Source organism: Candidozyma haemuli, assembly GCF_002926055.2.
Source record: "Candidozyma haemuli strain B11899 chromosome Unknown D_2014730914, whole genome shotgun sequence".
NCBI lineage: Eukaryota > Fungi > Ascomycota > Pichiomycetes > Serinales > Metschnikowiaceae > Candidozyma > Candidozyma haemuli.
Window position 1 is genome coordinate 1,329,499 of NW_020289911.1, and position 14,794 is coordinate 1,344,292.

Genomic DNA, 14,794 nt, shown 5'->3' on the forward strand with positions numbered 1-14,794 from the left:
CACGAATTCGAATAGATTGAGACTAAAGATTACAAAGAGAGTGAATTTAATGATAGAAGGTAAGTTATGAAAGTAAATTTTTAATTTTGGTGGTCTCTTTTGAAGTTTATTGGCTTCTTGGTGGTTGGGTACTGCAGGGTATGCCTTAAACTTCCCCATTAAGTTCCACCAAAGTCTTCCAAAAAGATTGAAAATTTGCAAAAATCTTTAGTTTGACTTTCTCTATTGATAAATTAAACTTTCATGATTCATAAGGTTGAAAAGGGGAGAATGGTGGTGGTCTCTGGCTGGAGTGGAAATAAACCCGTGCACCTCAATTTATCCAGATTCTCGAAAAACCGAAAAATCGAGAAAATCCATAGGGGAGTGCCAGGGACCGAAAATCGCCGAGACGAAAAGTCAACAGAGTTCTTCACAGGAACAAAAATGAATAGGATTTGAACTTAAGTAGAGTAAAGAGGACACGAGGAATCTGGTGGTGTTTTCAGAATTTCGAATTTCCCACTGGAAGGCTGTTTTATATGGACATTTAGAGAATTTTGATTTTCGCAGCCAATCAGAAGTTTGCAATCGCTGGGCTCATAATTTTTGGAATGTAAAAATGCCACGATGGAAAGGAGGTAATTGTTACAATAATAGCCAAGTTTCAGGCAGTTTCCTTTTCTGGCTGCCTAGAAATGGCTGGGTAAAGGAGGATTCACTTTTTCTGGTTTGGAAAATCCAGCGATTTCTGGAATGTAATTCAGGAGGCACGGGTTTATCATAAGCTCCAGAGATTCTTCCATTAACCTTCGTCAAAACATACAAGATTGAAGCATTTTGGATATATTAAGATATCCCTGTAATATTTCAAACTCCAGGTTTCTAAATATATGCTTGAATTTTGATTCTGATGCTTTTCAGTCGAGAAACATTGACCTATGTCTGGTAAAGAACTTTATAATACAAGGACCAACCATAACTACGTAGGACGCCACAAGAACATATCGTAATACATCTTAGTGTATTGAAAAGAGCGATGAATAATTATTTATGGGCTTCTTATGGCTCAGGTTCATTATATGTGCCCACATATACACAAATCATACAGCAATTTGCACCCAATAGTCGACAAGGTTCCCACGAGGTATACCATAAAAAGGCAATTTAGTTCAAGCCAGGAACATCACAAATACGCTTGATTGCATCCTCACCTCGAGAAGTGCCTTACTTGTTCCAGCACCAGCCGTAGCAACCTTCACAGTAGTATATGAATAACCTCAACCTCCAATTCACCTGGAAGCCAAACCACCAAAATAACCCGTAGAGAGGAAACTTCCACTCCCCTAGAAATCCCCATGAACGTTATATACTCCTCAAACAGCCAACCAATGCCCAAATGTAGAGAAGGCTATCTCTACCTACAGATTCCAGTCAACCACGTACTTCCTCTGCCCAACCGCTAATTTCACCAAACCTGACAAGCCCAATCCACTCATTCAGCCCCCCTCAACCCGTCAAGACCCCATTTCCCGCTTAAAACCATCCTTTTTCACCTCTACCACGGACCCTTTCCATCTCCCATGACGTCAGCGTGCATATAGTCCATCCCATCCACTTCCCCAGTCAAACCAACCCCCATCTAAATCCACGGAAACAGGTCAGATTCACTCAATTCTTGGACTGAAGCTTCTCCCAGTCTCCTAAAGCACATCTTCCAATTTTCATCAATTTATATCCACCCCCTGTCCAAAAACCTCAACCTCCCTTCTCCTCCTCTATATACTATATAAAGTCACCTCACTATACCACTTCCAACTCCATCCCTTTTCACCCAAATCCCCCAAAACCTACATTTTCTTTTCTCCAAATGGTCAAACACTGGAACTACGGCAACGACGATATCGTGTTGGGCGCCCTCCGTGGGCTCGTGGCGCTGAACCCAGCGCTTTCGCTTATTCCCTCTGAAAAAGTGGTTTTCAACAAGAACCACCAAGAAAAGGTCGCCATCATCAGTGGCGGCGGTCTGGGCCACGAACCGCTTCATGCTGGATTTGTGGGAGACAATTTGCTTGACGCTGCAGTGGCAGGAACGATCTTTGCTTCGCCTTCTACGAAACAGATCATGGCTGGAGTGAAAGCAACTGCTAGCAAGGACAAAGGATTGATTGCTGTGGTTAAAAACTACACTGGCGATGTTTTGCACTTTGGCTTGGTCGCCGAGAGAGCAAAGAGAGACGGCTACAAGGTTGAGCTTGTGGCTGTTTCGGACGATGTGGCTGTGGGCAGAACACAGAACGAGATGGTTGGACGTAGAGGCATTGCGGGCACTGCAATCGTCCATAAGACGTTGGGCGCTGCTAGTGCTGAAGGTGGAGCTGAGCTTGAGGAGTTGGCTGAGTTGGGAAGAGCTGTGAATGGTGGTTTGGTCACTATGGGTGCTTCTTTGGATAGAACTACGGTTCCAGGCAGAGACGGCGGCGACGAGGGCGAGGTGACTGGCGAAAACACGGCAGAACTTGGTCTTGGTATTCATAACGAGCCGGGCGAGAAATTGAATCCTATTCCAAAGGCTCAGGAATTGGTGGATTTGATGTATAAGCGTTTGTTGGATGAGAACGATAAGGAGCGTCATTACCTTGATTTCGACGAGGAGGATGACTACGTGCTTCTTATTAATAACATTGGCGGTACTTCTTCGTTGGAATTGTACGCTTTGGCTAATTATGCCGTTTCCAGAGTTCCCTTGAAGAAACGTCCTTCCAGAGTGTACATTTCCGATTTCGTCACTTCCTTGAGCAGCCCAGGCTTCTCCATTACCTTATTCAACTTGGATAAGGCCGGCACCAAGAAGTACGGCAAATCTGACTTGCTCAGGTTCTTGGACGCTCCTACCAACGCTCCAGGCTGGAAACCCAAGATCTACACTCCAGAACAGTGGCAGAAACCCGAACCAGAAATCAAGGAATCGCCTGTGGCCCACGCCGAGTACCCCAAATCAGACGCCAAGATCGACGCTGCTGCCTTTTCTGAAAACCTCAAGAACGCTTTGCACTTGTTGATCAAGAAAGAGCCAGAAATCACCAAATACGATACTCAGGTCGGTGATGGTGACTGTGGCGAGACTTTGAAGGCTGGCGCTGACGCTATTTTGGAAGCTTTGAGCTCCAACAAGGAGTTCCAGGCCAATTTGAGCGACGTGGTGGCCACAGTCAGTGCCATTACTGAGATTGTGGAAGATAAGATGGGAGGCACTTCTGGAGGTATCTATGCCATCTACTTAACCAGTTTTGCAAAGAACTTGCAGCAGGCCAAGTCTGTGGACACGAAGCTGGTGGCCAAGGCAATGTCGGATGCACTTTACGAAGGTTTGTTCAAGTACACTAAGGCCAGAAAGGGCGGTCGTACTTTGGTCGACACTTTGCAGCCATTTGTGGATACTTTGGTGGAAACTGGCGATGTGGATAAGCTGGTGGACGCCGCCAAAGCTTCCTGTGACAACACTGCCAAGTTGCAGGCCAAGTTTGGACGTGCTTCTTATGTGAACGAGGAAGAGTTTGCTGGAGGAGTTCCAGATCCAGGTGCTGTTGGTCTTTTGGCCATCATCCAGGGATTCCTCGGCAAACAATAAAAGTTGAGGTATAGTTAAGAGAGATTGAACTTACATCTTGTAGGTTATGGATGGTTATGGATGGTTATTGTTGGTTTTACCCCAGATTCTGATTATGCAGCGAACTCGATCTACCTGCGTTTTCCACACGTCAACCTCGCAGGTTACACAACCTGCCATCACCTGTTTACCCCTGGAACTACCAAGGTTACGTTGGTTTTGGAGAGCTGTGGTTATACTCTGGTCAGATAACCACAATATAGGTACCCTGATGGATTCCAGAAATGATCTGATTGGCTGAACCCACGTTGCCAGAACCCCAAGGGTGACTAAAATACAGCACCGCTGGGGTTGTAGAGAGCCCACTAGGGTGGTTTTTCAGAGCGTTTCGTTGCTGTTTCACCACCAGGGTTGGTCTGCCAGGGTTGATCCACCAAGGTTGAACTGGTTCGGTAGTGTTGCCGGATTGCTGTGGTTGGGTGGTTGTAAGGTGGTGCTAGGGACGTAATTACAGTAGGGAGAGAGGTTTTTCAGGGTTTACTGGAGGTTGGCGGTGGATACTGAAGGGTTGCGGTACCGTTGTGGTTTTGCAGCCATTTGCGAAGAAACGACGTAGAATGCGTAGGGGTGGTGGAACTACCAGGGTTTTTGGATATTTGGGGACCCTGGCGGTTGTAGCAATCTGATGATGCTTTTTTTTTATTTTTTACGGATTTGTGGAGTGTTTTGGTTGATGGTTATGGCATTTTGAGACGATTGTACTGCATATAAGGCATGACGTGCGTCAAACACCACAGTTCCAGTTTCAGCAACGGTCTCTGTTTCCAGGTAGAAGGTTGCCGCATGAAGAGAAGCTTTTTAGGTTTCCGAGCCTTGGGAATTGACAGAGAAGGTTTTTTAAGTTTGGAATTGGCAGGTGGTGGAGGTTTTTTGGGATGGGGGTGGTTGAAAGGAGGGGAACTACATGCAGGACGATAAGATAAACCCACCAAGTATCCCAAAACTCCACACCCCCAAGGAATGGTTGTAAAAGGGGATTAATGTGGAGGGGTACTTAAAGACCAGGGAATGGCACGGAATGGTCGAAGTAACAAATTTGTGGAGGTTGGGCTCATTTGGTGGACATATCTCTACACAACCCAATGAAGTCATAAAGTCCAAAGAAGTGACAAAGTAATTTCAATAACAGCTCATAGAGAGCTTTCTATGTTCTTTTTAGGAGTGTCTTTATTACGTTCCAGGTCTTCTTGGGCCTTTTGCATACTTAACTTTCAAAAAATACGTCCCATATATCAATCACCTTTAACAAGCAAACCAGAGGAAATCCAGAATCCAAAAAACCAGCACATCTCCAATTTCCAACCCACCCCTTTGAAAACTCCACACGACACGTTTCTGGAATAATCGTCGATTTTTCGCCATAACTACTACGGTACCTGTTCTGCGGCTAAACGTGGAAAGGAGAAAACCCCTGCCAAATCCACAAAAGTTGGGGTACAAGAAAACCAAAGGGTACTTATAGGACCAGAAAAATCAGAAAAAGACGAATCCACCGTCGGAAATGTCAACATCTCAACAAATCTTCAAATAACTGAGAGTATCTCGTTCAGTCTATTGAGAGCTGGGAATGTGTATCCTGCATATACCACACACCGTGCAGCAAACACACTGTCACACGATCCAGAGGTCCACCAAACCACCCCAAATCACCCAATTTTTCAGTAAGACCTCTCCAATTCCAACTTCGTCATCCTCTACAACTTTCCCTCCACTTCTTCCTTCTTTCCCGGCCTCTCCACCATCTCTACAGCCCAAAACCGTCCCTTATCAGGTGCATCAGCCCGCATAAGCGAAAGGTCCATCCTTTCCACTTCAAACCCATCCAAACCTCTTGTAACTCAAACAGCACCACCAACGCTCTCCGCCATCGGCATTTTCCCCTTTGGGCCCTCCAAAACCACCCAATAACGCCGCCAAATGGACCCTGGCCAGACTTTAACCTACCCTCGTGGTTGTACATGCAGGACCCATACATTAAACCCCAGTGGTTGCAAAATATAACCTTCCCCAGATCCTCACTTTCCGTCCACCACCATGTCCAAATTCGATTCCTGTCCTGATATCCACCTGGACCTGTTCTTCGAGGTGCTCATAGTCGGCGGCGGCACCTGTGGGCTTGCCGTGGCGCTGAGACTCTGTGAAAACGCTCCAGGGCTGATTTACACTGAAGAAGAGCACCAGAGGTTCCACTGGTTGAAGAACCGGGGGTCCAAAGTGAGTACAATCCATAAAGGGATGACCAAAACGTCCAAATACGTCGCTCCCACGAAACTCACCGCCGAAAACATCCTTGTTCTCGATGCACTTCTGGATTCGTTCATGGGCGGCTGGGATAACCAGTTCAGATCGTGCCAGATCCCCCATTTGCGTCTGCCCATGTTCTTCCACCCAGATCCGGTCAATATCGACGGGATGATCACGTACGCCCACACGACCCACCGAGAGAAAGACCTCATGGAGATCCAGAACGTGGTGGGTAAAGAGTACCTGAAGCACCAGATCAAGCGTACGATGAAGAAGAAGTCCAAAGCGAAACAGCCAGCAGTGATTGGCGACCAGGCGGGTGGAAACCAGAGAAACCACGACCGTCTGGGCATTGTCGATATCAACATGCGTGACTGGAGAGACTACTACCGGCCGCTGACGCCCTTTTTCCGTGATTTCTGTGATGACTTGATTGACAGGTACAGTTTACATGATTGTGTACGTAAAGACGAAGTCGCCAGCATGAAATACACCGATTTGCATATTTTCGATAAGAGCTACGTGGAAAAAGGGTTTGTGGTGACCACTCACAGTGGAAAGACGTATGGGTGCAAAACGTGCATTGTTGCCAGTGGCCATAGGGGTAAGATTAATTATCCTATTTGTGGATTGGGCGATAAGAAGCCCAGTTTGGACGCTTCGTGCCATACGACGGATATTTTCAATGAGAGAGTGCCGTTCCCTCATCCCAGGTTATTGGAAAAGCTAGGCAGCGAGCCAGAGAGAGAGAAGAAGCGGGCTGGATCCAGAGCTTCTAGAGACGATACTTCTAAAAAGATGCCCAGGGAAATGAAGGAGGCCATGGAGAAGGAGGCCATGGAGAAGAAGGAAATGGCGCCAGTTATGGAGAAGAAGGAGATGGAACCAGTTATGGAAGAGTCCATGGAGAAGAAGGAAATGATGGAGAAGCCAATGGAGAAGGAGTCCATGGAATCTGAAAAGCCTGAAATGATGGACTCTATGGAAAATAAGGAAATGGACTCTTCAAAGAATGAAATGGACTCTTCTAAGAAGGAAATGGACTCTTCAAAGAATGAAATGGACTCTTCTAAGAAGGAAATGGACTCTTCAAAGAAGGAAATGGGCTCTATGGAGAAAATGGAGCCTTCAATGGACTCAAAGGAGCCTTCAATGGAAAAGACCATGAACGAAAACTCCATGAAAGCCATGTCTCATGTTTCTGTTTCTCCAAGTTCAAGCACAGACTCCCTCATTGATTCAGTTCCCTCCTCTCTCAGAGGCTCTTTGCTGTCGATGACCTCCTACGAAGAAGCCCAAGAAATGACCCAGGAAGATATTGCCAACGACTTGGAGCTGAAGAGAATGAAGAAGAAGAAGGCCAGGGCTATGGAAATGAAGGAGAAGATGATGATGAAGGAGAAGGAAATGCAGAAGGAGAAGGACATGGCCATGATGAAAGAGAAGGAAATGGAGAGGAAAGAGATGATGCAGAAGAAGGAGGAAATGGAAAGTGAGGAGGAAGAAGAAGAAGATGAAGGTTCTGAAATGGAAAAGAAGGAAATGATGGAAGTTCCAGAAATGAAGGAGAAGAAGGAAATTAATGAAATGTCTAAGGAACCAGAAATGATGGAGAAGAAGGAAGTTCCAGAAATGAAGGAAGTTCCAGAAATGACTGAAATGAAGGAAATGAGTGAAAAGAAGGAAATGAAAGGTACTTCTATGGAACCTGAGATGTTCAAAGAACCTGAAATGATGAAGAAGCCTTCGATGATGGAGGAACCTTCAATGTCTAAGGAACCAGAGATGATGTCTAAAGAGCCAGAAATGTCCAAGGAGTCTGAAATGATGTCTAAAGAACCTTCAATGATGTCTAAAGAATCAGAGATGTCTATGGAACCTCAAACGATGGAAAAGTCTTCAATGTCTATGGAACCTTCAATGTCTTCTGAACCTCCAATGAGGTCTGAAGACCAAATGGAGCCTCCTTCGTCCCACTTCAAGGACACCTCTATTCCTCCAAACAGTTCCCGTAAAATGTCCGAACACATCGACCCCAAAGACGTTTCCTCCGTCCAAATGGACCAGCCAATGGCCCAAAAGACCTCCATGACCTCCAAATCCTCTGGGAAACCCCACTTGGTTATCGTTGGAGGCGGTTTAACGTCAGCCCAGCTCGCCCACGTCGCTTGCACGAAAGGAATCAAAGTGACGCTTGTTCTTCGAGGCCCCGTCAAAATCAAACACTTTGATTTCCACTTGGACTGGGTCACAAAGTACAGAAACGTCAAGAAATCGGCTTTCTACATGCTCGATACCGACGAAGAACGTGCCCAGCTTATTCTAGACGCCAGAGGAGGCGGCCTGATCAACCCAGAGTACCATATGAAGATCAACAAGCACCAGGCAGCCAAGAGGCTTCTGCTTATGAAGTATACGACCATGGAAAACGGCCATTTCGACGAATCCACCAATATGTGGAACATGGACCTTGTAACCAGACAAGAAGGCGAAGAACCAAAAGTTACCAATGTCGATGCTGACTATGTGATTTGTGCTACTGGCATTCTGCCTGATTTACATGGCCTTGGCTTCCTTGACAATATTATTGAAGACTACCCTATAGATATAGTTGGAGGCTTCCCTTGTCTTACAGATAACCTCCAGTGGTGTGAAGAGCTTCCATTGTATATGGTTGGAAAGAACGCCAGTTTGCGTATTGGGCCTACTTCAGCCAATTTGGACGGCGCCAGGACGGGAGCTGAAAGGGTTGGCTGGAAGATCCAGGAGGATTTGGTCAAGGAAGAGAAGAAGTCGGATGACGATACGAGACTACAGCTTGCGGGGGGTAATTTGAACTGGTATACGCTTCTCGGCGAGGCGTAGGTGAAGAAGAGAAGAAAATGACAATAAAAGTATACATAGAAATATATCCTTATGAGCAGTGGAAGTGTAGGTGGGAGGAGAAGCCCTATAGAGTAGACTGTGATTTACTTACTATACTACTTAAGGTACCAAGTAACGAGTATATATATTTAATATTCTGTTTTATGTTGGTACTAAATAGTATAGTAGGATATTTAAAATACTAAATAACGTGTGAAGTAAATGGAATTCCCTGTTTTATAATGGTACTAAATGGTATAGTAGGTTTATTGATATATATGGAATTCCCTGTTTTATGTTAGTACTTAATGGTATAGTAGGAAGTTTAGAATACTAAATAACGAGTGATATATATGGAATGTTCTGTTTTATAATGGTACTGAATGGTAAAGTTGGAAATAAGTATATAGTGGGAACTGGAGATGGATGGAAGTATGTGATTCTGTGGTATGTCATGAAATAAAGCAATTAAATTTAGACTGTCTGCTAAGTGTACTTTAATTGTACTTAGTAATTTAGCTTTTCATAATGACAGCTTCTTGTTTGTTGAACTTTTGAATTTATGCTATTTATTCATCATCTGCCGTAGAATGGTGCATCCTTTCTCTGGTGACTTCTTATCAACTGACGAATCCACGGTCCATGAAAATAACAGTAGATTATATTCCAGAGCTTGTTTGACCTTTGCCAATTAAACTTCTACAATTTATAGACACTGTGTATGAAAAAGACGTATCCTCATGGAATGCTAAGGCAGTACTCCACAATTGTGTTCTGGAAGGCACCAGAGGTTACAGATACTGCTCTGTTTCTGTATTTATTCCCATTTACGACCAAATACTTTGCCCTTCGTCTTCTTAAAGTTCCACTTATGGCATCTTAGTACTGCCTTACTGGAAGATATAAGCCCTCCAGCAATGACCTCAGAAGTCCACTTAACAAACACTAAATCTACTCAGAATATAAAAACCAGCTCCAAGAAGCCTCTAGTTATCCTCATTTACTTCCATTACCAGGCGTTTTGTCCACTTTGTTCTCTGTCAAGTCTACCACACTAAACCACTCATATACATCAACCAACCAGTGAACAAGTCCACCAGATCCAAAGAAAGCCTTTATATCGACACTTACGAGGAATAAACAAGCTTCATTCTTTCCCAGCTGAGCCACTTTAAAGCCCACCGAACCTTCCCTTCCATTCCCCAATTCAACGAACCAACAAATACCATTCAAGTCCACCAAAGAACCACCTAAGCCTTCAACCCGCTACCTTCAGAACCTTCCACCGACTCAAAACAAGCCTAATCCCAATTTTTGACCACCCAGCGCCACGTTTTCTCTTCTTCCACACTTCCAGCACTTTGCAACCAAACCAACGTAAACTCGATGCAAGCATCGAGCAAAAACCACAAAATCAGCCTGATCCCGAACCAACTACGATAACCCCGAGAACATTCCAGTGATTGCTAAAATTCTACAACATTCCTTGATCGCCACATCTCGCTACTTCTTGCTTTTTGGTGATTAGTCTGGTTCATAACCGTCAAGTACCGTAATGGTACGGTTATGAACAGCCGAAGAAGAGGAAGGCAGGTGAAGAAGGAAGGAGAAGAAAAGGAAGAGAAAGGTCGATTTAAAAGGAATTTCATTAAACGAGGAAAATCCAATTACCACTGGACTTTTCATGGAACCTCAATATCCACTTTCACCTTCCAACCAAAACTCCCTCATCCCAAAACGTCAAGACTTACGAAACGCACGAGTTTACCCGTTGAAAAAAGTGCAACGTCAGCCGTGCCATTGCATTCTTCCGGAAAAGCCACAAACAAGGCAGGTGGTGGGTTTTTTCACATGGCGGTTATGGAATTTCCAGGGAAGCGCGAAGGCTGGCTTATCCAGGGAAGCAGTGAAATGAAGAGAATTGAAGAAGGAAGGGGCTTTAGAAGTGGCGTTAAAGGTGGCTGGGGGAGTTGGAAAGTGGAGGAAGGTTAATATTTGGGCTTTTACGAAATGGAAGATGGTCAAGTAAGTAAGTGAGTAAGTGAGTGAGTAAGTAAGTGAGTAAGTGAGTAAGTAAGTAAGTAAGTAAGTAAGTAAGTAAGTAAGTAAGTGAGTGAAAGGAGTGTTTCTGGAGGTTTTCACACTGCTGAGTATTACTTCCGGTTTGTTCTGATTTGTGGAATTAAGAGTTGTTTTAGGTATGGACGTTCAGTGAATTTAATGGAAGTAGTGGTGGAGGAGTAGAGTATGTAAGTACTTCTTAAGAGGTACAGTAAGAGTATTGAAGTAGCCAAACTAAACCATGAAGAAACCATGATAAAAGACTTTATGAGAGCTTCAGTAGAATTAGATGTCACTTTAGCTTTCCTTGTATTTAAGTGACTTTCAATAACAGGTAGTGTTCAGGCACCTTCCAGTGGCTTTCATTACAAGACATCAAGTAGAGTGTTAGCTGTGGAAGTATATTCATGGTAAGTGGATTTGGCGTATTTGAGTTCTTCAAAGGTTCTAGAAAACACGTTCTTAAAGTGAACTTACAGTGAACTTACAGTAAAAAGCCATTAAGCACATAAAGTGTCTTTTGAGAGTTCAAGCTTGTTTAGAGCATAACTGTACTTTCTGGTTAATATAGTGTTCTCAGTAAGCAGACTTGATTCCAGGTATATCTCTTTGAAACAGACATTCCATTAAGATACTTGAATTCCATGAAAGTATGAATTTAAGTAAAAGAAGGCATATCCATGAAATGAAGCATTTGACGGTAAACAGTCTAAAACACTAATAGAGCATTTCCATAAGATGCCATTTCAATAAACCACCTTCTTTACATCTCCTCTAATCTACACCTCCAATCTCTCTCTCTCTCTCTCTCTCTCTCTCTTTTTTTTTTTGTATTTGCCGAAATAAATAGTTATTATATGTGTGACGAAATGAAACGGAGGACTTCCAGAGTCCCCTTTTCTTCTTCTTCTTTTTTTTTCTTCGTTTTAATAGTTCACCACATCAACTTGCTCTTCCTCGCTATCATCCAGAGCAGCCATTTCACGGCGTTTCCAGTGCCTTTTAATCATCTTAAGCGAATGACCAGCACTTCCAGATCCAACTTGGGAAGCCACGCTAAAGAACTTTTCCACCATCGCCACATCACCCGAATCAACTGCATTGAGCCCAGCAACCGACGCTGGCCACTGAACCATCAAAATGGCATACTTGAAAAGCACAGGGTCGCCGTTTGGCGGCTCCACAAACGAAACAAGCGAAAGAAGACGATGTGTGAGGTCTTGAACCGGCGCCAGGGCATGAGAAACGCCTAAAAAGTCAGTCAAAAGCGTAATTAGCGCTGCATAACAGTACAGTTGCTGGGAAATGTCCAGCCAGCTGACGATCTTGCGAGAACCATCGATAGTTGCCAGATCTAGAAGGTAGCTTTGTGGAATGACGCCGTTGGGGAACTCGTCGGGCGCCATGACCGTCTGTTCAGAGAAAAACACCTTGTTGCGTTCTTTTTCGAACTCGCCAAGAAGTCGGATGCATTCTGTAGGCTGGACAGCAACCAGAGGCACTTTCCCAGCGCCAGAAACAGCGCCAGGACTGGAATCCGTAGTGGAAATGCCGTTTTCCAGGCTCTTTTTGACGGCACGACGGCCTCGGTTTAAAAGCTTGATTAAATCACGTAAATGGGGCACACAGTCGTTGTGGTAGCCGCCAATGAGGTTGAATCCGTTGGGCAAAATGAGTCCTAGTTCGGTGAGTACTTGAACTTCGTAAGGATCAGCGTAGTTTAGAAGAAGATCAAGTTCTTCGTCCACATGGACGGTTCCACCGAGTTTGGAGCCCAAACCGGCCAAAATTTCAAACGAAACAAACCAGTATTTGCAGAAAATCAACACTTTCAGCTTCCTGGTAAGCGGCCTGTTCTTGTTATGCTTTAAAAGAAGATCCTTGGCGCCTCGAAGGTGTGGTCTCCAGTTTTGCTTAGCGTTAACGGCATTGGAAGACGTAAGAAGAAGGACTGTTAAAAGCACAGCTTCGATATTCGATACCAAAGCCAACCCGTTCTTCCCAGCATCGCCCAAAGCAGGCCCTAGAAGCTTGAGACATCTCAGAAGGTACGAATAGTATGCTTGTTCGTCTTCTGGATCGGCCAGTTTCGTGAATACCGATCTGGCGCCCTGAGCTAGCACGGCAGCCAACAAGAACGGCTCTTTATGGGCACATTTAAGAAGAATATCTCTTGCTGGGTTGAAGAACTGGCGGGCCGGGGAGTCGTAAGCATTGAATGGTAAAATAATGTTGGCAAACTCCCGGTAAAACTCGTGCAAAAACGTTTTTTCCGTCTGTTTCTTCACCTCAATGTACCCTAACCCCAAATTCCGTGGAATATAGTCGTAGTAGTTGGTTTCGCTATCCTCAGAGTTTGGCGTCGGCGGCGTGGGCTGCGATTCCAGGTCCGTATACACTTTAGGCTCGTAGTTGACCTCGTAAATCATATCCAGAACGAGGTTATTAAGGTCAGCAGCAAGCAAAGTGAGATCCAGCTGGTCGTAAAAAGAAAGACCATCAAATGGCGGGTCTACGCGGTCGTCGTGTTCTGGAGGTTCCGTTGTAGACGACGCCGTGGCCAGAGAAGTGATTTCTGGACGGTTTACCGGCGTAGGAAGATGGCTAGGCACGTCTGGACGAGGAAGCTGCGGCTTGATATCCATATGGGGATGCGTAGGAGGCCAGAGCGAGCCGTTGGTGACGTTCATGGGCGCCCAGTTGCCGTTGGAATATGGCATATTGCCGTACGGCATGTTATAAGGCTGTCCATTGGCATAACCGTTGATGCAGTTGGCTGAAGAGTAACCGTGGTTGTTCTGGTAGTTCGGGTAGCTGAGTCCTTGAGGGTAGGCTAATCCAGAGAGGTTGGCCAGACCGTTTTGAGGGCTTAGAATGTTGTTTGAAGGGTAATTGGTCATTTCGTTCGAAGCTTCCGTGACCAGCTCCTGGCGCTTCTGCTCCATCATGGCCTTGCGGCTGACTCTGGCCACTTTTTCACCTTTCAAAGGATACTCACACTCTTTGCGGAGCCTCGTGCACTGCCAGCAGGCGACACGGCCCTGTTTGTTGATTTTCCTGATCGCTTCGGGCGGCGGATTGATGAACTCGTCACATTTGATCTTCCTACGCTTGCACTCCTTGCACCCGTTCTTCAGGTACTCGCTGCGTTGTCTTCTGGGCGTTGACATGGTGAAAGTAGGATATTGTTTGATGAGATCTCAAATAAGTCGATGTGCAGCAACAACGAGAAACGATGGGAGGTTGCAAATTGGCGTGTAGGGGCAACCGGGGGCGGCGAAAACGATGGTGGTGTTTTTGAATTGAAAATGTGCCGAGAAAGCTTAGTTTCTGGGAGTTTCGTGATTCGCAGAACCTGAAACGAGACCGTGGATTTCAACGGGGGCGCCAGAATATGAATCCAAAGCAAGCCTTATTTTGAAGACCTTTCGTTTCCAGAAACCTTGAGTTACCTTTGTGAACGGCTGAACCACGCAAGGCTGAACGTCCAGATAAGATAAGATAAGGCTGATCTTGACGTGAAGTATGCGTCAGAAAGCGTCAAGACTTGCGTCAAAAAGTGGTGATAATGGAATTTCTTTTTCCACAACACACAGCTGGCGGCGTCAGCAAAGTCGATTTGAACTTTTGGTAGCGTCGATTTGACGTTCAAATTGTGTGGGGGCAGCGAATGGGGGTTTTGGCGTGGAGGCGGGGCGGGAAAGGCGATTGATTAGCCGAAGTGGTTGTTGGAAGGAAAAAGCAATTTATTCTCGGCTATTCGCGGGTAATAGGTATTTCCCGAGAATATATTTTATAAAAAAAAAATTGGTGTCTCTCCCTTTTAAGGAGGGAAAAGGACAGACGAATTCGTGGGAAATATATAGAGATTTAATATGGCTCACACTTTGAGGTTGTGATATTTTGAGGATGTACGGGTTTGGCATTGTGTGCAGGTAAGCGAAAAAAAACCAATCAATATATAAACCCTTCGAT

The 14,794-nt window shown here is 45.0% G+C and overlaps 3 protein-coding genes across 3 annotated transcripts; 2 read left to right on the forward strand and 1 right to left on the reverse strand. All coding sequences in view use genetic code 12, as the record gives it.

Annotated features, from left to right (window-relative positions):
* Positions 1 to 1,849: 1,849 nt before the first annotated feature.
* DAK2 (dihydroxyacetone kinase) lies at positions 1,850 to 3,610 on the forward strand (the record flags this gene model as incomplete). The annotated part of the gene is made up of 1 exon (XM_025486674.1): positions 1,850 to 3,610. One exon carries the CDS (start codon positions 1,850 to 1,852, stop codon positions 3,608 to 3,610), a length of 1,761 nt encoding a protein of 586 aa, XP_025344224.1.
* Positions 3,611 to 5,683: 2,073 nt separating this feature from the next.
* Positions 5,684 to 8,758, forward strand: CXQ85_003019 (uncharacterized protein; the record flags this gene model as incomplete). The annotated part of the gene is made up of 1 exon (XM_025486675.1): positions 5,684 to 8,758. The coding sequence occupies one exon, from the start codon at positions 5,684 to 5,686 to the stop codon at positions 8,756 to 8,758; it is 3,075 nt and encodes a 1,024-aa protein (XP_025344225.1).
* Positions 8,759 to 11,745: 2,987 nt separating this feature from the next.
* On the reverse strand, positions 11,746 to 13,989 carry CXQ85_003020 (Zn(II)2Cys6 transcription factor; the record flags this gene model as incomplete). The annotated part of the gene is made up of 1 exon (XM_025486676.1): positions 11,746 to 13,989. One exon carries the CDS (start codon positions 13,987 to 13,989, stop codon positions 11,746 to 11,748), a length of 2,244 nt encoding a protein of 747 aa, XP_025344226.1.
* Positions 13,990 to 14,794: the final 805 nt, after the last annotated feature.